General features: G+C 48.0%; 2 protein-coding genes across 8 annotated transcripts in view; both read right to left on the minus strand.

Annotated features, from left to right (window-relative positions):
* The window catches only part of LOC147998478 (uncharacterized), a 100476-nt gene extending 79273 nt beyond the window's left edge, over positions 1–21203 (minus strand). The window contains exons 1-4 of one of the 3 annotated variants that reach the window (XR_015645468.1): positions 21058–21203; positions 20319–20928; positions 18962–19009; positions 17670–18462 (exon numbers count right to left, since the gene is read on the minus strand). The gene's annotated coding sequence lies outside the window, so the exon portion shown is untranslated. Of the gene's footprint in view, positions 1–17669; positions 18630–18961; positions 19010–20318; positions 20998–21057 lie in introns of those variants that run through there. The other 2 variants (XR_015645467.1, XR_015645466.1) reach the window with 2 other exon arrangements.
* LOC147998482 (RT1 class I histocompatibility antigen, AA alpha chain-like) lies at positions 13506–16900 on the minus strand. 5 transcript variants are annotated; one of them, XM_087598503.1, is made up of 8 exons: positions 16808–16900; positions 16335–16604; positions 15906–16181; positions 14653–14928; positions 14427–14558; positions 14218–14250; positions 13979–14026; positions 13506–13846 (listed from the first exon to the last, which is right to left on the minus strand). In XM_087598503.1, exons 1-7 carry the CDS (start codon positions 16878–16880, stop codon positions 14010–14012), a joined length of 1077 nt encoding a protein of 358 aa, XP_087454629.1. In that variant the 5' UTR covers positions 16881–16900; the 3' UTR covers positions 13506–13846; positions 13979–14009. The 5 variants fall into 5 exon arrangements, with proteins under 5 accessions (XP_087454629.1, XP_087454627.1, XP_087454630.1 ...); XM_087598501.1 differs by having other exon boundaries at positions 14218–14265; XM_087598504.1 differs by lacking the exon at positions 13979–14026.
* Positions 21204–21571: the final 368 nt, after the last annotated feature.

Consider the following 21571-nt stretch of genomic DNA (forward strand, 5'->3'; position numbering starts at 1 on the left):
CTACAGGGACTTTACAACCAACCCAAGATCGCGCTACCCAGTGGGAGGTCAAAGCGAATCAGATCGCTAGGAGCTGTAAAGAGGGTTGTGGCTCCAGGGCAAGAGAAGGGCAGGGTTGTGCTGCAGGAGAACTCAGGGAGCAGAGAAAGGCCCTTGTGCACCTCTGTGTTAGGGTTTCCATTGCTGTGACCAAAAACAACTTGAGGAAGAAAGAAAGGATTTTTTTCAGTTTCCACTTCCACATCACAGTCCATCATTGAAGAGATTCAGGGCAGGATCTTGAGGCAGGACTCTAGAGGTAGGAGATGAATCAGAGACCATGAGAACCATTGCTAACTACCTCCTTCCTCATGGCAGCTCAACCTGTTCTCTTGTACAATCCACGACCCCAGCCAGGTTACCTCTAGTGGGCTGAGCCCTTCCATATTGATCGTTAATAATAATTTTAAAAATGCCACATACACTTTCCTAAAGGCGGCCGTGGATGGATGCATTCTCTCTACTCAGGATCCTGTTCCCAAATCTGTCTTGGTTTGTGTCAGGTTGACAAAATGCAAACAGCATGGCTTCCTGGTGCAGGGTCGCCCAGTTAGAGCTGAGGGAGGAGAATGTGGATGAGCTCCTCCCCCTGACCTACCCTCTGGATGGAGGACCCAAGGTAAACAACAGTTGGAATGCAAAGAAGGGGTGGGTTCCCACCTCATCCCTGCCCCTCAGTCCTGAGGACTTGTCTGTCCCCTGCCTGTTGGATGCTGCTGTTGATATAATCACAGGAGACACTGATAAAGTCAAGCAAGTGGGGGGAGGGGAGAAATAGGGACATTTTCTCCCTCAGAGCAGGCCAATCTGATTGTGGAGGGACTGAGGAGAGGTAGGTAGGTTAGGCATACATGCATACATATGTACATACATACATGCATGCATATATATGTACAACATGCATACATGCATGCATGCATACATACATATAAACATGCCACAACATCAGACACACGCACAGAAAGACAAACACACAGACAGACAGACAGTATTAAAAGAGGAATGAGAAGAAGCACCCTTTCACTCTTTGAATCTTTACAATTTCCATCTTTGCTCAGACTTCATGCAGCTTCAGGTCCTGCTCCACCAGACACCTGCCCAGCTGGGCAAACATTCAGGGTGACCCTGGGAGGCTTCTTAGAGTTCTCGCATGGATCAGAGGGCTAAGGGATGTTGCAAAGATCACAGCACAGAACAGGCTTCATGTGAGAGATTTATTGGGGGTGGCCAGTGGGTGGAAGAGAAAAAGAGTTGTTTGCTAAGACCTGGGCAGGAAAAGGTGCACTACTTGTGGCCACAGTGGAAATGTGTCACAATTGGTGGCTGGTGATGATGTGGCGTCTGGCACTGAGGGTCTGAGAGCAGGCTGGTTCTGGAATGTGGGTGGTAGTTTGTTACAGACATCCCTTCCTCTTATTTACCATGTACAGTGAGAAAATAGGAAGGGGTGATCCATTAGGCCTCACAGGGTCATCATACTCTTTAGACTGCCTCCTGCTCTCTGACGTGCGGCAACATCTTTGAGGACCCAAGAAAGCTGGGAAGCTGGGTAGGTTCAAAAACAGCAGACTGTCACCTCACTGTCCAGGCTCTGCAGGGCCATCTGCAACTGACGAATGCAGATTTGTCTTTAAGTTGAACCATCATGGGGCAGGTGGTTTTGACCTGTGTGGCACCCGGATTTTGAGGAAACACCTGGAGCTAGCATTTCCCTGAAGCACATCTGTATAGATAATGATCAGAAGGTAAAGTTAAGTAAGTTAGAAGAAATTTGTTCCTTAGGTGATCCTTTGAAACTTTTAGGCTCATTAGTTGGGGGTGGGGTATCCCAAAACCTCAGAGAGGAGGAGGAAACCCCACCCTTGGGAATAAACTGAATAGGCAGGAGGTGAAGCAGGATGTTGATAGACAGTACTTATCTGGAATCCATTTGACCCGTGAGAGTTGGATTCTTCAAAGCTTAGAAGAGTTTTTTATGTTTACAAAATGAGATAAATTTTTGACATGCTAACATACCACTGTGTAATCTGTCCTGAACGTCACATTGTAGAAAAGGCAACAGACTCACGCCTTTGAGTTGTAGTAAAAGCATGGGGACCCCAAAATGACTTGGAGTTAAAAGCATGAGCACTCGGGGTTGGGGATTTAGCTCAGTGGTAGAGCGCTTGCCTAGCAAGTGCAAGGCCCTGAGTTCTGTCCCCAGCTCCGGAAAAAAAAAAAAAAGAAAAAAAAAGCATGAGCACTCTTTCTTCTCTCCAGTACACTTGGTGTGTACAGATTGGACTGGCATTTTTTAGCTCAGTAAGAAGCACATTTAAGTCTGTACTTAGAAGTATAGCATACCATAGGAAATTCATCATCTTGAGCTTGTGACTGTAATAGCAATCGCAGTTTATCATAGTTAGATCAATAACTCATCCGAGCTCCACTGATGAATTTTAAACTCTGAGCTTTCTAGGCCTAAATATAACAATAGCATAGAAAAGGAAGAAATATGAAACATTTTTCATTTTTACATACCCATTAAATCACTTTCTTAGACCTTTACAAATTGCATTTGCACACCTTAAAACACCTCCTTAGACCTTTATAAATTGCAGTTAAAGCACTTTTTCAGACCTTTATAAGTCCCATCCACAGATCTCAAAGCACAGTTTTAAGAGTCTTGCAACTTAAGCTTTCATATCCTTAGAACCTACTTAAACTTCGCAGTTTTTTCTATCCAATTACTCACCACAAGATGCAGGTGGTTGGTTACTGAGAGCAATCATTGTAAAACATCTTCCTTTACAAAAAGGGATAGTAAGAAGTTACATTGAAATCTGTCCCGTGGATTTATCTCTTCTTAGAATCTCGCAACCATGTGATCAGTGTCTGGACACAGTAGCAACTCTAGGAAAGTGGCCTATGATGTTTACACAGGGAGAGAACTGAGCAGCACCTGAAGCCCGTGTTGTTGCTTGCGGTTCAACTGACAAAACTCTTCCTAGTCAACACCATCAGAGCTCTGAGGAGCGTGAATTTCACCTGAGTAAGCAGGAAGTACAGACCAAGCAGCTTCCAAATCTCTTAAAAGTGACAGACTTCTCCCTTACCTGGACAATCACTGAAGGTTCCACTGTGGGAGTCTTGATTTCAGTGCAGGCAGAGGACCAAGGGCAGCTTCAGTTTTCCAACGTCTTAAATGCCATATTCAGCAGATCTCTACAGAGTTTTCAGGGCTGTAATAGTAAGGTATCTGACCTGAACAAACTTCCCTTGTCTCTAGTAACTTATTTTGTGCTTAACTTTGGAAATATACACAGGAGCTTAATAAACTGTATTCCTGTTCTTGACGTGCATTGTTAATTGTCCTCAACAGTTTACAGTAAGTCGGTAACTTTCCTAAGATTCAGATTTTGCAACTTTGTCTCTGTTAAGTTTGACCCTTTGTAATTTGAGGTGAAGCTCCTTTATCATCCAAATAAACCAGAAATGCTGTAGCCTTAGTCCCATAAGAGCCTGGTGTCTTTCTTTTATCGCACAGTTTTTGTATGACTCAGTTTCTCCAATAGCTAAAGCCCAAGAAGGTGAACAAGGACACAAAGCTACACAAATGTCACGGTGACACTGAATAGACCTTAGAAATGTATAACGTATTACTCAGTATACCTTATTTCTTTATCAAATATAACTGGTTGGAGAGATGACTCAGAATTGAAGAGCACTGACTCTTCTTCCAGAGGTCCTGAGTTCAAATCCCAACAACCACATCTAAGGCAGGATGGTCTGTAATTATGGTTCCAGGGGTCTGTCACAATCGCAAAGGCATGAATGCATATAATGCTCATATAACATAAAATTTTAGAGTGAAATGCCTACCTTCTTCATCCAGCCTGTCTTGTGCTTATCTACACTTTATAGCAGCTTGGTGCTCAGCAGTTAACAAAGGTGGAGGAGTTTAGACAAACATCTTAAACCAGCTTTTGATAAGCCAAGTAGACATTCAAAATCTTAAATTTTTATAATTACATACACTATATTATAAAGCAGAGTCCAGTCACAAATATAGTACGTTGTAACAAATGTATCTTTAAATTGTTATCTTCATAGAAAAATGTATGCCAATCAGAAATCCCTGAGTCTTATTGGTACTTCTTTAGTCTACAAAGTGATACAATGATATACATGAGCTCACAAGAACAAAGAAGTTTTACCGTTATTATGGCAAGTGGTCATCTGAAGATGATCCTGAACTCACAGGGCGTGGACTCTTTAACCATAGTAAAGATGGCTGCCAGTCATATGGAAGCGTATATTTTGATGAGGTCATCAGCCAAGATGGAGGAGAGACACATGGTCTATCTTAAAACATCTGTTTCCGTGGTATGTTGCTTTTAAAAACAAAAGCTCATTGTTTTCATCTTACCAATGAAGATGAAGGGGCCAGATTTTGGGGTGAAAACCTGCTGGCTCAACAAGGCAAAGAAAGACCTCCCTACTCTACCAAGGCCTCAGAAGGTAAAAGCTCCTTCTCCACACCTTCACTTCCCTCCACCTCAGTCTCCCTCCTTTCTGCTTCCTGTGTTTTCCTATGTCCACTCCTGCCTTCTGATCCCATGCTCGGCCTCTTGACCTATGGCTGATTTTATTTAACACCGTTTACAGAAAGCTGTTGGAGAAAAGGTGTGTGTAAGTCTGAGCTGCACCACAACAACCTGTCCACACTGAACAGAACGCTCTTGGCTTAAAGGCGTCTCTTAGGGCTGTGCAACTCCTCAAGCAGAGACAGGATTTTCCTGTTCCAAGTTCACAATCTTGGGCTACACAATGTGATCAGGTATCTTGCAACATTCTCCTCTTTTTGTCTGAACAGTTGCTGTTTTTCCAGCATCAATAAACTATATACTGTCGGGTAACCATCACATTCACAATGTCCAGTCCACTTATTTGAATTTGGCAACCTTGGAGAAAGTGTTCCACTCTCTATCCAAGCTCGGTGAGTCCAAAGGTCTGTACACAAATCACTTTCTATCAAAACTTACACTTATCAACCTACCTCTTTTTAAATCTTAAAACAGTGCTGGAGAGATCGCTCAGTGGTTAAGAGCACTGACTGCTCTTCCAGAGGTTTCTGAGTTCAATTCCCAGCAATCACATGGCGGCTCACAACCATCTGTAATGGGGATTTGATGCCCTCTTCTGGTGTATCTGAAGATAGCAACAGTGTGTTCATATAACTAAAATAAATCTAAAACAAATTAAAAAAAAACCCTTAAAACATTTTTAAATCCTAAACAATTTAGGTTTAACTGTGAGAGTTTAGCTATCTAGTCTTCAACCCCATCAGAGACCTGAGAAGAATAAATGTTATCAAAAGAGACAGGAAGTGCAGAACAAGCAGCTTCTGAAAGCATAGGAAGGACAGAGACTGCTGGCTACCTGGACAGTCACCCAGGGTTTCTGGAAGTTTGGAGCATCCATGTCTTCAGGCCACTGGCCCAGAGCATCTGACAGATTGTTCTGTGAACCATGAGGGACTTCTTCTCTACCTAGTCTTGACAGAGTTCAGCATTTGCCTTCCTGTGCTTTCTTGGTCCAGGCTGGACAGTATTCTGTCAGCAGTTGAAGGAAGGGCAGTTTTTTGCCCAGTGGCAGCCACATGTGAAGCAAACTCTGTAAGGAGGTTCTTCAATGCTCAGCGTATTCCTTGAAGTAGTATGGCAGTGCTGCCAGGAGCGGAAACATCTCATTGTAAAAAAATTAGTCTTAAATTAATAAGACATCTTTAAATGTTATATTCAGTAGATGTCTGAGGTGTTTTGAAGACTAGTACCTAACAAAACCAAACAAAAGTTTGATTAAGTATTAATTAGCATTTTCCCAATTTTCTTAGTTTGTAATAGGTGCTTTCAAAAGGACTAGTCCTTCCCATTGCCTTGCTAAGAAATTCATAGGTATCATAATGCCATGTGGTTGATACATAGTTATAAGTTATTATGTTGTAACCAAAATATAATGTTACTTTTGTATCAATATCCAAGGATCTATACCAATGTAACCAACTGTAACCTTAATTTGAATCCATACACAAAGATCTATACTAATGTAATCAAATAAACCTCAGTTTTGTTTCAATTCACAAAGCTAATATAATCTTGTAAAAATATACAATAATTTTGTATCAATACACAAAGTTGTATTTAAGAATAGACTGTAGGTTGGGGATTTAGCTCAGTGGGGTTGGGGATTTAGCTCATTGGGGTTGGGGATTTAGCTCAGTGGGGTTGGGGATGTAGCTCAGCGGTAGAACGCTTGCCTAGCAAGCCCAAGGCCCTGGGTTCGGTCCCCAGCTCCGAAAAAAAGAAAAAAGAATAGACTGAATTATTTACCCATCCCCTACTATTCCTATGTTACTCCTGTATCCCCTTCTGTCTTCTCAGTAGTGAAGCTGTCCCTGCCGAGCTCTCTACACTGCGGGGCTTGGTTGGGTTTCGCAATCTCAGGATTCGGGATTCCTGAGTTCCAAGTTCTATACAATGTTCACATCACTTTCCTCTGAACTCGGGGATTTGAATATCCTGAGTAGTGTGCAGTCTGTGGCTGGTCGTTGGGTGACTTTGTCACTGTAGCAGCGATCCCGTCTATGTAGAACACATCAGTCAACCCAAAGGCGCCCACTCTTTGCCCAGGACCTGGCAGCCAAGGAGGCATGGGGCAGTCGAGCCCAGTGTTTAGCAGTAACACAATCCAGGTGAATTTGCCGTTGGTAGGCCGTGTCATCCTTCTTCTTGCAAACCTAAAAGGTTACTGTCAGGAAGGCTAGACAACCTGAAGATTTTAAATGTCCTAGCCAGCACATCTCAGAAAGTTTGAGAACCACAATCTCTTAAGGACATTCGAGGTACACAAACTTTGTTTCTAGTGACTTCCTTCAGACTGAGACCTGAAAACACACACAGGAACAAGATGGAGACCATTTCTAGAATTAGTTCCTACCCCGTATGACTACTGGTATGATGACGGAGAGTTTCTGTACCCACAATATTCTTATAGAATATGAGGTAATAATTATACCTTAACAAAGTCTTAGACAATAAAGGAAAACCAAAAGATTGTGAGATCGGTGGCAATCGGCTGGTCCCTTATAGTCTGTTTTTCTCTGCCCCATACCAAGTGGTTCTTCTGATATGAGATGAAGATTTTGGAATTTCCTTTAACATGCATGTGTGGGTTTAGAGAGGGAGAGACCCACACTCCAACCCCAAAGCCAGCTTTAGTGTTTAATTGGATTGAGGTCACCTAAAGACCATTTGCCACCTATCTCTACAGAAGGCAGAAGAGACGAGATGAAGGTGGGTAATACCACTTGGCCAATTGGTTCCTTTTCTTGGGCCATTTTTCTTGATGAATTGTCATTTCTCTTCATTTGCCCAGTGGTCTCTGGATTCCTTAGCTGGATGCTTTTATTCTCCTGGAAGGACAGAAGCAATGTCCTGCATGAAGCCTAACTCTCTGTGATCCCCATTTTGTCAGGTTCTACCTTTCCTAGCCTTTGTGGCGATAGTAAGAGTTTAATCCATATACCTACACGTAGAGTTGAGTCAAATACACTAACATGTAGGAAATGCAGATTAGCCGTTATGGATGTTATATAATCAGTTAGTTTTTAACTCTGTTCTGTTCTTTATCGGTTTTAACCTATACCCAATGACCTTACAAACCCTGACACACTTTATAGCATAGTCGTAAAGAGATGCCTTGAGAGAAGAACTCAGAGAAGTAGAGATAAAACATTTTTAGGAATGGAAAATAGAGACAGTACAGAGCAGAGAAAGTTTGGATATGAGACAGGCGGGGGTCGCATCTCTGCGCAGGGACAGCTATTATTAGGAAGAATTTGGAAATTAATTGCAGCAAATTTTTGGACATCGATCTGTACTAAGGACCAGCTGTTGTAGTAAAACCTGGTTCCACAAATGTAGAGACAGGGTTATAAAACCAATCTCCTGTAGAGGGAATTCCTATAGCTCTAGGAGGTGGCTCTCCAGCCATGTTCTGACTCCTCAGAGCACACCAGCCTTGTTGCTAACCCTAGAACCACCCACATCCCACTCTGTGAGTGAGAGGCATGGAAACTCACAGTGTACAGCCTCAAGGGAGAACAGAGAGAGACAGACCAGGGAGCTGGAGAAAATCGAGCTCAAAATGAAACCTAACCCAGGGGGAAAGTCCTGCAGTGATGGGGTACGTCTACCCCCACGAGGATCAAGGCTCAAGGAAGTATTGGGCCCGACTGAGAAGGATCACTAACAAGTTTCTGGTGATGGATGGAGGGTCTGTGGTGGGCAGACTGGAGATAAGGTATAAAGACCCCGTGTAAGCTGAGGTCCTCCAAGGGGACAAGGAGGACCACACACCCAAGGATAGCTAATCAAACCATGGCACTAAGGTTTGGGGCTTTTTGTGGCAATCATAAAGCCAAGGAATGCCTCAAAGATCACACACCCCTCCCCCAACAGACCTTGGGAGTAAGATTTACTGTGTATGGAGGGTCATATAAAATAAAGGCTGCCTCTGAGCAAGAAGGGAAGGGAAAGTGGGTTCAGGCAACAATGGTAGTGTGTCGCACTTGTGGCTGGTGAAGACTTAGCCGCTGGTATTGAATGTCTGAGTGCAGGCTGGGGGACCCCTGGTTCTGGAATGTGGGTGATTCTAGGTTGACCAAAAAGGCTGGTCTGCTCGGAGCAGACCTGGAGGCTGACATCAGCAGAGGGACAGCCATGGTGCCTTGGGTCTGGTCATAATGAGCATTAGGGTCCAACTGGCTTCTAGGTGAGGTGACTGCTGGGTGGATGGGGACATAGATGACAGAGACTGGGAAATGATACGGCGTGTATTAGACACTGTTCTAGTGCTGTGCAGGGCCACCATGACCAAGGGTGTTTTTAAAGAGAAAGCCTTTAATTGGGTCTTGCTTATGGTGTCAGTGGCTTAGTCTGTTCTCACCATGGTGTGGAGCATGGCAGCAGGCAGGCAGGCAGGCATGGGGCTGGAGCAGTAGCTAAGAGCTCATCCTCATCTGCAGGCAGCAGACAGAGCAACACTGGGCTTGGCAGGGGCTTCTGAAACCTCAAAGCCTGGTTCCAGTGACACACTTCCTGCACCAAGGTCACACCTTCTAATTCTCCTAATCCTTTCATAGTGCCCCATTTCCTGGTGACTGTCTTCAAATATCTGAACCCATAAGGGCCATTCTTATGCAAAGCACCACAGAATGTTCAAGATTTAAGCCTCAACATCTCCACCATCAGGGCAGACTGAAGTGGAAGGTATGGAGGGGACCCCATGTCTGATGCCCCATCCTGTGGAACACAGAAGGAAGCTCAGTTTCTTCAGTGACCTCAACCTGGGAAAGCAGTGATGGCAGCAGGTGGCAGGACTCCTGTGCCAGAGCCTGAGCACTTTCCAGCCTTCTCTAGGGCAGGAGTGGACACTGGGGTGCCCTGGAAACAAAACATGAGACCCTAAGGTATCCTGTTCCCTGGATGCATGGGTCCTTGTTGGAGCAGGCAAACGTTTGTGCAAAATGTCTTTGTCCTGTAAACCCTGTGTGTGCAAAGCTCCTGTGGAATTCTCTGGGTGAGCTCAGCTGTCAGTCCTCTTCCCAAACACTCCTCACAGGGCGGTCCTCCTGGTCTGCATTTTCCCAGGCAGAGCCCTTAGTTGTCATAGGAGTGTGGGGATGCAGCCTTTCCTAAAGGAGTGCTCACCAGTGCCTCTGACTAAGAGCAGCAGGGACTGTACATTTTCTCAGTACAGAACTGCACATTTTCCTGAGGGGCTCAGAAGCTAAGAGGGAATCCGCATGAGCCAGTGGATCAACATGGCCGTCCTTATGTGGTGTTTTATAGCATGAGGTGGGTGGTCACAAAACGGAAAAGGGAATGGAAAATAATTGAGGGTGGGGTAGTAGCCCAAGGCCTGTTGGTGCTTCTGGCCCAGGGGTGGCATAGTTGCTCAGGTGAGGACTGTTTTTACCTCTCCAGGAGGGTGGCACACGCCACAGGCCTGGGAATGGTATAGCTCTGTGTACTGTCTTGAGGGCTGCCATGGGAGAATCCACACAGACTCTGAGATTTTCTGTGTTGTCCTCTAAGTGGCTGTCACAGTCCTTTGAGAGTGGAGGGCCTGTAATACCTGCACCCATGTGTCGAGGCAGGGGTGGACCTGGTTCCAAAACAGACCTTGTCATTTACATGTGACCCATATCCTTCCCACTGCCCTCTGCCCCACCTCTGTATGAAGTTTCCAGAGCAGTGATTCTCAACCTTCCTGAGACCCTTTAATTCAGCTCTTCACGGTAACCCCAACCATAAAATTATTTTCATTGTTACTTCATAACTCTAATTTTGCTAGTGTTAAGAATAGTAATAGAAACATCTGTGTTTTCTGATGGTCTTAAGCAACCCATGTGAAAGGGTGCTTTGGCCCCCAAAGGGGTCATGACCCACAGGTTCTAGGGTGAAGGATCAACCTTGACCAAGTTCTTTGACTTTGGGGACATTCTCTGTGTAGCCCCAGGTGTCCTGGAACTCACTCTGTAGACCAGGCTGACGTCAAACTCAGAGATCCTCCTGCCTCTGCCTCCCAAGGGCTAGGACTAAAGGCGTGAACCACCATCACCTGGAACCTTGACCAAGTCTTAAACAAAAGCCAGGCTGGTTTGTAGACCTGCAGTCCTGGTAAATTCGGAGCCCGAGGCACTGGTGGGAAAGGCTGCTTCAGTTACAGAATAAGCCCAAGGCCAGCCTGGACCCCATCCTGAAAGTAATGATCTGGGACATAGGTGAGTGGCAGGAAGCAGTCCCCATGTCCCATCTACACCATGGGAGGTGAAAGAAGCTGTCAGGGAAAGAAAGGGTAATTTGAGGTTCTTTCCTTTACCCTATACACCCCAGGGCCTTGGCTATACTGGGCTGGGGGACCCTAAGCTCACTGAGACCTGGCCCTGGGAATCCATGCTGCTTTCTCACTTGTCACAACTTTCCCACCTACTCCACCACCCCCTCCAGGTGCCAGTTCTGGGGCTCCTAGGCTCCTGGGTTCACCTCACAGCCCTGGGTTTTCTGGAACTTGCTCTGTGGTCCAAGAATGCAGCCGTCCGCCCTCCTGCGGACTGGGATTAAAGGCATTTAATCCTAAAGAATCCCGGAATCCTTTCTTGGGGTGGGTCCCATCAAACTCAGCAGGTGTGCAGCTCAGTGAGGACAGGGTCAGGAGGTGGGGAGCTCATAAATCCCGGGCGACAGCAACAACAAAAGAAAGAGAAACTAAAGATCCGATATGGGGACTGTGCAGGGGATACCCGGTTCCTTAGTGTGGCCCTTGTTCAGTGTGACCCAGACAGCTTCGGGGGCACGTGAAGCCGCAGACCAGCAAGCAATTCCTGCAGTCTGGAGGGACTTTTGGTACAGTCTAGTCCATCCCCAGGACCCTTGGGAGCTGCGATGCCGCTCAAGGCCGCCAGGCGGCAGCAGGACACTCGAGTAGGAGCCTGTCCAGGTTCAGATCACCTAAGAGGCTGTGAGCTTTGAAAGCTGGAGAAGGCTCCTCATACAGCAGCCAGGAATTTCCCCTTCACCCCAAATCCTCTGTTTTGCGGTTTTCACCGATCCTTATGATCTTCGGGCTGAAACACAGATTGCACCTCTGGCTCCTCCCCTGAACACACACAGACACACAGACACAGACACAGACACACACACACACACACACACACACACACACACACACACACACCCCTGACACTTGGCATGCTGAGGTGAGGCAGGAGGATCCAGACTTCAGGGAGTTAACTCCAGAACACCAGACGGAAAAGGTAAGACAGTCCAGGAGTATAAGAGTTTCAGGGGGCGGTGCCCAGGTTACAGGAGAGAGAAGCATTGCCCGTTCGCTAAGTGGAAACTTCTGGTTTCTTTGGAAAGTCAGTTGAGTCAGATGGGTTTTGCTGAAGGAGACACAGGTGAAAAGATGTCATGATAAGGCAGACACGTGACAGGACACGTGATAGGGCAGGTGACGGGACACGTGATGTTTGGAAGGAATGTAATTAAAACTCAACAGACAGCCGACCAGGCTGCATGCTATGGCTGTCTTACCATTGTTTATGGGTCACCGTTTCGCCTGATTCCATAGAGTGAAATGCACCAAAAACTTCTGGTGATTTGCTGGTGGCTTACTGGCTGCCTCTGCAGTGGGCTGATGGGGCAGAGTGGAAGTTTCAGGATATGTCGGCTGATACAGAAGACTCAAGTGGAATTTCGATGAGGCATGACTCGTGGAGGACATGTGCTGTTTGGAGGGAGAATGAAGAGGACACAATGGACAGTGGGGGCGGCTTGCACAGCTGGCTTTGCAGCGCTTCCTTGGTCTCCAGTCTTCACCTTCCCAGAGCTCTGCTTTGTGGATAGAGTCACAGCAGAGAACTTCTCCTGGCTTCCCTGCTGGTCCTGCTCAGTCCTGCTGACTCATGCCGATTTGGTGGAGGCCTGGCAGTTTCTGCTGGCTTGTGCCACCGCTGATGATACGTGTCTGCCATCCTGACACTACGGACCTGGACGGCTGCGTACTGTCAGTTAGAGATTGAAGTTGACCCCAGGAACTACTACATAGCAAACAGCTCAGCCTCCCAGCTTCTTCTGAACTGACCAGCCATTGCTGATTCTTGTGAACTGAGCTGCAGATTAATTTGCCCCAGAGTACCATTTCTAAACAGGCCCACCTCTCCAATATCCTCATAACACTTCTTTTCCATGTCCTTTGGTGGGGTTTGGATGAGAAGGGAGGTTACATATTTAAGAATCCCATTACTGAAAATAGGTTTTGAAAAGTCTAATCCAGTTATCTCAGCTGTGGATGTGCTTCTGAAAGTTCAAAAAAAAGGCACTTCCTATACCTCAGTTCCCTGACACTGGAGAGGAGAAGCAGAAATCACCACAGCAGCATGGCCACAGGGAGAGCCCAGGGCAGCTTCCGACCCCGTCATTAGCAGCTAAATCAAGTGGGTGGGAGGAAATGTAGTGACTCATCTTGTGCACTCTGCACTTTAGAGGACCCCACTTGAGTCTCTGATCTTCAGCCCTGGGGGCTCATAATCCTGGGGACAGGACAAGGCTCTGGCCTTCCCTGTGTCCTTGTGATCACAGACTCTCCCCATGTCTTCACAGTGATGGAGAGGGCACAGCCTGGAGGTGACAGAGCTGAGGCCTGAGCCCATCAAAGACAAGAACTGACTGAGCACACCTGGGCACAGCCCTGTTCACACTCAGCTCCCACAGCCCCACCCTGTCCCACCAGATACACAGCTTAGTGACACAGATTCTGGAAGCTTCTCCATCTGCCATTTAGTTTTGTCAAAAACAAAACAAAACCCCCAAACAAAAAAACCTCTAAACATACCATTCAAAAAGCCATCTACACTTAGGTCAAGGATGTGAACAATCAAGTTCACACTCAGATTCTTATATTCAGTGTGAAGTGAGGGGCTGCAGCTCAGGGCAGCACAGAGTGACAGGATATAGATGTCCCCACCCCCACCCCCAGGCTGGACCAGCAAAGTTGAATGTGGAAGGGAACACAGGCAGTGCAGGGACAGGGTCCAGGTGTGCAGGGCGGGCTGGGCTCCACAGTTCTTCACACTGAAACCATAGAATCACAGGGAATTTCAGACACTGGTGTCTAAAGAGAACTGAGGGCTCTGGATGTCACAGGAGAGACCTGAACACATCGTCTGTCACTCAGTCCACTCCAGGCAGCTGTCTTCATGCTGGAGAACGAGAGTCACAAACCATCACTGTGAAGACAACAGCCCAACAACCCTCCACTCACAGGGGATTCTGGGAGTCCCTGAAACCCAATCATGTCCACATTGTCCCTCCCCAGTCGGACCCAGAGTCACCTTTACAATCTGGGAGGGACACATCAGAGCTCTAGGAGCTGTCCCTGCCTAGGGTAAAACAAAACATATGTATATGTATATATGTAATATGTATATGTATGTGTGTGTATAGATTCATATCATGGTACAACTGAGACCCCCAGAAGATTTCCTGGAGGAGCTACTATGGATTCCCAGAGCTCCCAGCATCTCCAGCTTCACTCCAATACCCTCAGGGACACTCCTGCCCCCACACTAACCTGGAGCAGGGGTGTAGTCTCCTCCTTCCCCACCTGTGAGAAGAAAAGCTGTGAGAGTTCAAGGAAGATCTTGACAGGAGGAAGTTTCCAGAACTGACAGAGGACCCAGTTGAGACAGCAGCAATGAGGGGTGTGGCAGTGTTTCCCATTAATGAGCAGAGCACTCTTCTAAAGGAAGCTGAGGGGAAACAGACCCTGCTCTTTCCTACCTGTGTTTCTCCTCCTCTTCCTCACAACAGCCACCACAGCTCCAATGATCACAGCTGCAATGATGGCCACAGCTCCAAGGACGACATAAATGACATTGGTTTCCATGTTGGAGTTGGTGGATAGAGAAGGCTCTGGGAAGGACAGGTTCAAGAAATGAAGGTGGGGGTCATGACCCCACCTCTCAGCCCTGACCAGCTCAGGGTCTACAGAAGGCTCCATCCTTACCCCATCTCTGGGTAATCGGCTCAGGCAGTCCCTCATGATCCACATGGCATGTGTAACTCTGCTCCTTCCCAGGAGGCACCACCACAGATGCCCACTTCTGGAAGGTTCCATCCCCTGCAGGCCTGGTCTCCATAAGTTCCACGTCCTGGGTCAGGTCCTCCCCATTCAACTGCCAGGACAGGGTGATTTCAGCAGGGTAGAAGCCCAGGGCCCAGCACCTCAGGGTGACACCACCTTCAGGTCTGGGGTGAAGAGTCACATGCACCTTTGGGGGATCTGTGTGGAAGATTTAAGAAATCACACAGTTAACAAGACAAACTGAAATCTACACAAGACACAGTTAAATCAAGGATGACACTGAACTGTTTGTGTCTGACACTTCAACTGTCATCAACTAGTGAGCTGCAGGGAGAGCTGGTGCCCTCAGCACAGAACTGCACACTTTCCTGAGGGACTCAGAAGCTAAGAGGGAATCCACATGAGCCAGTGGGTCAACATGGCCATCCTTATGTGATGTTCTATAGCATGAGATGGGTGGTCATAGAACGGAAGAGGGAATGGAAAATAATTGGTTTAATATGTGTTTGCAGAGAAAACCTGACTAGAAGCAAAATAATCCCTTCAAAAAAAAAAAGGAAAGAAAAAAGAAAGTAAGAAGAAAAAGAGAGAAAAAAAAGAAAAAACAAAGAGAAATCCCACAATTTATGTTCCTCTGGGGTACCCCATAAGGGCTCATGGGACCATTCTCCACTGTAGGAATAGAGAGAATTGGGGTGTGGAAGAGAAGCAAACCCCACATCAGGGAGGGATCTGTGAGAATGTATTCTATGGAAAGTTCTGGAAACTCGGGAGAACCAGCCTAGTGTAGTGGAGTCCATGTCTCCTATGAGGTAAAGGAGACTTCTGGTCCTGAGGTGTAAGGGCTGACACACTCAGCAGGACAGGAGTCAGTGTCCTCAGAGAGTGGGTGTGGGCAGAGAACCTGGCCTGGGAGAGGCCATGGCTGATAGCAGGGAGCTCCTGCTCTTAAGACAGGAAATTCTCTCCTTCCTTCCTGAGAGGGACTCAGAACTCTCCAGGGAGAAGGCTGGGCCCTGGGAGAGGCAGTGCAGTCACTGTGATGAGAGATCAGGAGACCCAGGGACACTGTCTCCCCTCTGAGACAGGGGCATCACCCAGCTGAGGGTTTCTTCTTCCCCAGGACTGAGCCCCAGCCCGAGGGCAGAGGAGGAGAAGCCCGCGGCCCCCCGCACCTGAGCGCAGCAGCGCCTCCTTCCCAAGCTCCAGGTATCTGTGGAGAGACTCCACGCATTCACCCTCCAGGTAGGCCCTTCGTCTCTCTGTTTCACCAGTCTGCTCCAACCTGCTTCGGGTAATCCATGCCACCTTGTCTGCCACCGTCCACTTTTTCAGGTCTTCTTTAAGGGCGATGTGATCGAGGCCATCATAGGCTAGCTGATCATACCCGCGGCGGAGTTTCCCGTCCGATCCCACGTCACAGCCAAAGATTCTCTGGATGGTGTGAGAGCCTGCAGGACCTCGCGGTCAGCTCCGCCCACCCACCCAGGTAAACCGGACCCAGTAGGTTCAGCTCCCGAACCTCGGACTAGGGACTAGGGATGTCTCCGCAGGGTGGTGTGGGAACGCGGAGGGGTCTTGACCCCCGACCCGGGGTCACTCACCGTCCTCGTTCTGGTTGTAGTAGCCGCGCAGGGTCCTCAGGTCCATTTGGAACCACTGCTCGGTTTCCTGGATTCTCCGTGTCTCCTCCTCCCAATACTCCGGCCCCTCCCGCTCCATCCACGTCACCCGCGGCTCCATCCTCGGATTCTCCGCATCGCTGTCGTAGCGCACGAACGGCGTGTCGTCCACGTAGCCGACGGCAATGAAAAGGGGCTCCCCAAGGCCGGGCCGGGACACAGCGGTGTAGAAATACCGCAGCGAGTGTGAGCCTAGGGGCGGCGCGCGGTGAGACCCCGACCTCCTCCTGGTAACCCGGGCGGATGCGCGGGCCGGTTGGGGAGCAGGGCGCAGTGTTCGAGTCCCAGGTGGAGAAGGGACAGAGGGTCTGGTGTGCGACCCGGGGACCCGGCTTCTCCAAGGCCGACCCCGCCCTGCCCCGCAGAGGCCTTTTCCCTCCTGATCCCGCACTCACCCGCGCGGGTCTGGGTCGGGGCCAGGGTGGCCGCCAGCAGCAGGGGCAGCGTGGGGTGCGCCACCTCTGCCATCTGAGATTCCAGACGCTTCTGAGTCTCCAGGGCTGCGTGAACTTTATAACCACTGTCTGAGGCGAAGCTGATTGGTTCACAAGGATCGCAGCACACAAATGGGAGTGAGATTTGCCAAGGCGTCATCCAGGCAGAAGGAATCAACAGGTTAGGAGCAGAAGTGAAACTGGGGAGATGGGGAATCCCCAGCCCCGCCACTGATCTCATGGAAGCAGACTAAGATTTTGTCCGAACCCTGTGCTACAGGGCAGAGCGCTGTTTGTCACTCTGTCTCCGAGTTCTGACACAGAAGCTGCCAGGATACCAGGAGAGACTTGCAGGCCAGGCTCCCTGTGTCCTCTCCTCCACCCTCTTCTTCCTTCTTCTCTTCAGAAGTCAGATCATGGAGTCTTCTAGAAGAAAAGCCACTTCCGGGAATATAATCACAACACAAGCCTTGTGGATGCAGTGGAGAGACGCTTCTCCTTTAAGAGGAGGCACTGGTCTGCAAGCCCCATCCAGACCCCACAGAGACCAGGCTCTGTTTGCCTGCATGGGCAGCTCACACTGCCAAGCCTGAGTGCAGGACTCTGATCTGTAAAGAGGAGACTTTGCCTCTTCCCTCAGGATCTGTCTTCTGAACCTCGGGTTTAGACCCAGACTCCTTGTGTTTATTCCCAGAAGATGCATCTGTGGCTCCAGGTGGGTGCGTTTTACAGGGATCTTCATTCTTAGTCCTGAGAGGTTTCGGGGGTAACAGCTGAGAACTCCCGACCTGATTTGCAAGCAAAAGGCTGAGACATTAGGAATAGTGAAAGTCGGTTTTTAAAAATTATATATATAAATTATAATTTATATAAAAATTATATTATATATAATTCATAAAGCACACTGTAGCTGTCTTCCGACACCGGAAATGGGCATCAGATCTCATTACAGAGGATTGTGAATCAACATGTGGTTGCTGGGATTTGAACTCAGGAGCAGTCATTGCTCTTAACCACTGAGCCATCTCTCCAGCCCAGTGAAAGTCTTTTAAAACCTCAGTGCACACACCAGTGGCACACATCCTCCATCAAGGCCACACCTCCCAATCCTCTCTGAACATGGCCTCAGCTGGATTTGAAGGATTCATTCCCATGAGCCTGTGTGGCTGTTGTCATTCAAACCAGCACAGCAGTCACTGTGAAGTGTAAGAGGCCAGCAGGGTTCTGGAGATGTGTCCAGTGCAGGCTGAGGGAAATGCCCTCACACAGGCCACTCTGCTGAGTTAGGTCTCCCCCTTTGCCTCTATCTCCTCCTGCTCAGCCCCTCTGTGTCTCTGTCCCTCAGGTCTCACCCCATCCGTGCCCAGCTCCCCTCCCTCCTGAGCTCTGCACTGACCCTGTCTCTTCCTTGGCCTCTGGTTTCTCTATGGCGTCAGCCAGCAGCTGTGAGGCAGCTGTGTGGTTCCTGAGGCAAACATTCCAATGGTGGCTGGGGAGAGGGCTCAGCAGCCAGGAGCACTTGTTGCTGGTGCAGAGGATCCAGGTTCAGTTCCCTCAGCACACGGTGGCTTCCACCGTCTGTGACTTCAGTTCCAAGGGATCCAATGCTTGTGCACCTACATATTTATATGCACAAAGAGGACAGGTCATGAAAATAAATATGAAAAAATATGATTTTAATCATCCTGCCTGTCTTTCTTCTACACATCGAGAGTGTGAGGTCAGGGGCGGAGGGCACAGTGCTATTCAGACAACAGTGGACCACCAGCCAGTGAAGAGAGCTCTGTAACAGGAAGTTAGATATCGGTGAAAGAGTGTATTGAAATGACAGTTTGCAGAACAGGATAAAATTAAAAATACAAAAGATCTTTCACTGTATGGACCTACTGTGCACAGTGGGTCACAGCCTCATCCCAGGGAGAAGACACAGTGTGTGCTGATCTTTGTAATTGAGCAGATATCAGTTTTGATTCCCCATGAAGACGAGAAATTCTACTCAGACGGTTGAATACTAATTTATAACAGACCAGGACATGCAAACACCCAGAATGTTCCTCAGAGAAAGGTGTCCCCTTTCCCCATCTTCCCTCCCACTGCTGACCCTCCAGGTCTCACCTGTTGAAGATGGTAGAGAAGTGTCCCATCCTTGTCCAATAGCACCTCCTGGTGGAAGAAACAGAGAGGACTGAGTCTGAGCCCACAGAGCTGAGGGTAAAGGGGACCCAGGCTGGCTGAGCTGCCCAGGGCTTCCTTGCTGTCTGTGCTTCTCCAGGCTCTCAGGTCTCATGCTGCCCTGCTCTCATCACACTTACATCCAGAAGAACTTTACATGCTTTTCCAGCCATGGGAAGAAAACGCCCTGTAAGAGGGGAGGCAGGAGGCAGAGCCCTGAGTGCTCAGAGGAGCTGCAAAGCCCCAGAGTAGGTGCAGAACTCTGACCTGGACTATGATGTTGATTGTTTGATGTCAGCTACATGGAGGGTTAACTAAAACCCCAAAATGGAGGGCACCATCTGTGAGGCGGTTTTGCTTAAGGTGAAGTGGGAAGATCAGTTTCTGACCCTTTCCTTTGATGGAGGAAGAGACACCTGTAATCCTGATTATTTGAGTGGAGTCCCTCCCCGTTTCTAATCTGGCCACACCTTCTGCTGGAGGCCTCAGTGAAGACATGGAAGGAATCGCTTGCTCTTTGTCTGCTTGCTCTTGCTCCTGCTCCAGCTCCTGCTGCTTCTGTGGGACATTCCTGCCTGCCTGTCCTTGCTCTGCATAATGACAGCAGACTTACATTTATTTATGGAGGCCTAGGCTTCATGCTGGGCCTGTCCCAGCTTCTCCTAACTCAGTTATCCCATTTACACCATCCTAAGTTCTGCCATGTGGCTGCTCACCTCTCCTCAGATTCACACATCCCGACCCCTCTGAGTCTGGGTGGTGAATCCCCCATGCTTCTCTCTTCCCAGAGTTCCTCCCTCTGACCAGAATCCTGCCCTCAGCTCTCCTTGGCTATAGGACATAGGCTTTGTATCTCATCCTTCAGAAGGTGCTTTAGGTAGGCAGGGTAATCCAGGCAGTATGATAAAGGAATGGAGGTATGGCCACTGCTCCCAACAAAGAGAAAAGACCTGCTGAGGTGCGTGTAAGAAGAAATGAAATGTCGGGGCTGGAGAGATGGCTCAGCGGTTAAGAGCACCCGACTGCTCTTCCAGAGGTCCTGAGTTCAATTCCCAGCAACCACATGGTGGCTTACAACCATTTGTAATGGGATCCAATGCCCTCTTCTGGTGTGTCTGAAGACAGCAACAGTGTACGTATATATAATATATAAATAAATCTTAAAAAAAAAAAGAAGAAATGAAATGTCAAATGCACAGTCGAGGAAGATCGTCATAAATACCAGTCAGGAGAGAGGGAGATTTGCTTAGGGACACTGTAGAGGACAGACACATGAAGCTGAGGAGTGGTAATTACCCACCTGGCAGAAAATAGCGTCAAATGAATGGGATTATAGAGTCTGAGCTAGCCGGACAGCAGCCAAAGGTGTTTGACCAAGGCCTTAAGCACATATGTCTCAGAGTCCTTATTTCTCGACCTGAAGAGGGTGGGTAGAACACACGAGGTCAGGGCTATAAATACCAGGTGGTCTTGGCACCTGTTGCAGAAATTCGGATTAGAAGTTACACCAGCATTTCTGTGCTGTTTGCTTCAGAATGTTTTTGTACAGATATTTGTGTTATCTGTGTATCATACAATGTAGCACCAATTGAGAGAATTATAAATGGCTATAGCATTTGAATTTGAGATAGAACAAGAATGCCCCTCAAGGGACATTGCCACTCTTTCTAAATTTACACGGCCTTTGTGATGTCACACGGGACAGTTATCTCATGTTTCCTCATTATTATGACATGGTTATTGGTTTCGTTTGGAAGTTCCCCATCACACAGGGAGATGTGACTGTGTGTCCAGTTGTATATCATTAAAGTAAGTGGTGTTTTTTCCTCTGACCCAGCTTGCTCCCAGTAATTTACACAGAGAGACTATGGTTTGTTCAATTCGCTTTAAAGCACGATCACTGGGCATTACTGTTCTGTTTTTTTTTGTTTGTTTGTTTGTTTGTTTTTTTCCTTTGGTTCTTTTTTTCAGAGCTGGGACCCAACCCAGGGCCTTCCTAGGCAAGCATTCTACCACTGAGCTAAATCCCCAACCCCTACTGTTCTATCCTAATCCTCTAAGCTCACCCAGCTTCCTCCCAGCCTAGTCTCCCTTGATGCTGTCACTGTAGTGTAGATGTGGCTCTATCTGTGGCTCAGCTCTTTTCTCAGGGTGGCTTCTCCACCTCCCCTCATGGCTGAAATCCGCCCTCTCCTTTCTCCCCTCCATGGAATCAGAAGTACCACCCTGTTCTCTCCACTGCTCAGTTCTTGGCTGATCAGCTTTATGGACAAAGCAGAAAACAGACGGGGAGCAATGTTTGCACACACTCCAGACAGGACGTTCTTACAGTAAGCATTCCAGTGCCACGCCCAGTTTAAAACCAGATGTGCAGAAGCGAGAAATCGTCATTTGAGTGACACAAAGGTAATCTTTACACGGTGCACAATGACAGTTGTGCTAACAAAGCTGACAAGAGGTGGACGTGTGGTGGCCAGGCTTACATGCCAACTGGACTGCATCTGGAGTTAACCCCAACATGGAGGGAACACCTGTGACAGGATTTGCTCAGTT

This window comes from Rattus norvegicus, chromosome 20 (assembly GCF_021556685.1).
Source record: "Rattus norvegicus strain SHRSP/BbbUtx chromosome 20, alternate assembly SHRSP_T2T, whole genome shotgun sequence".
NCBI classification, from domain to species: domain Eukaryota; kingdom Metazoa; phylum Chordata; class Mammalia; order Rodentia; family Muridae; genus Rattus; species Rattus norvegicus.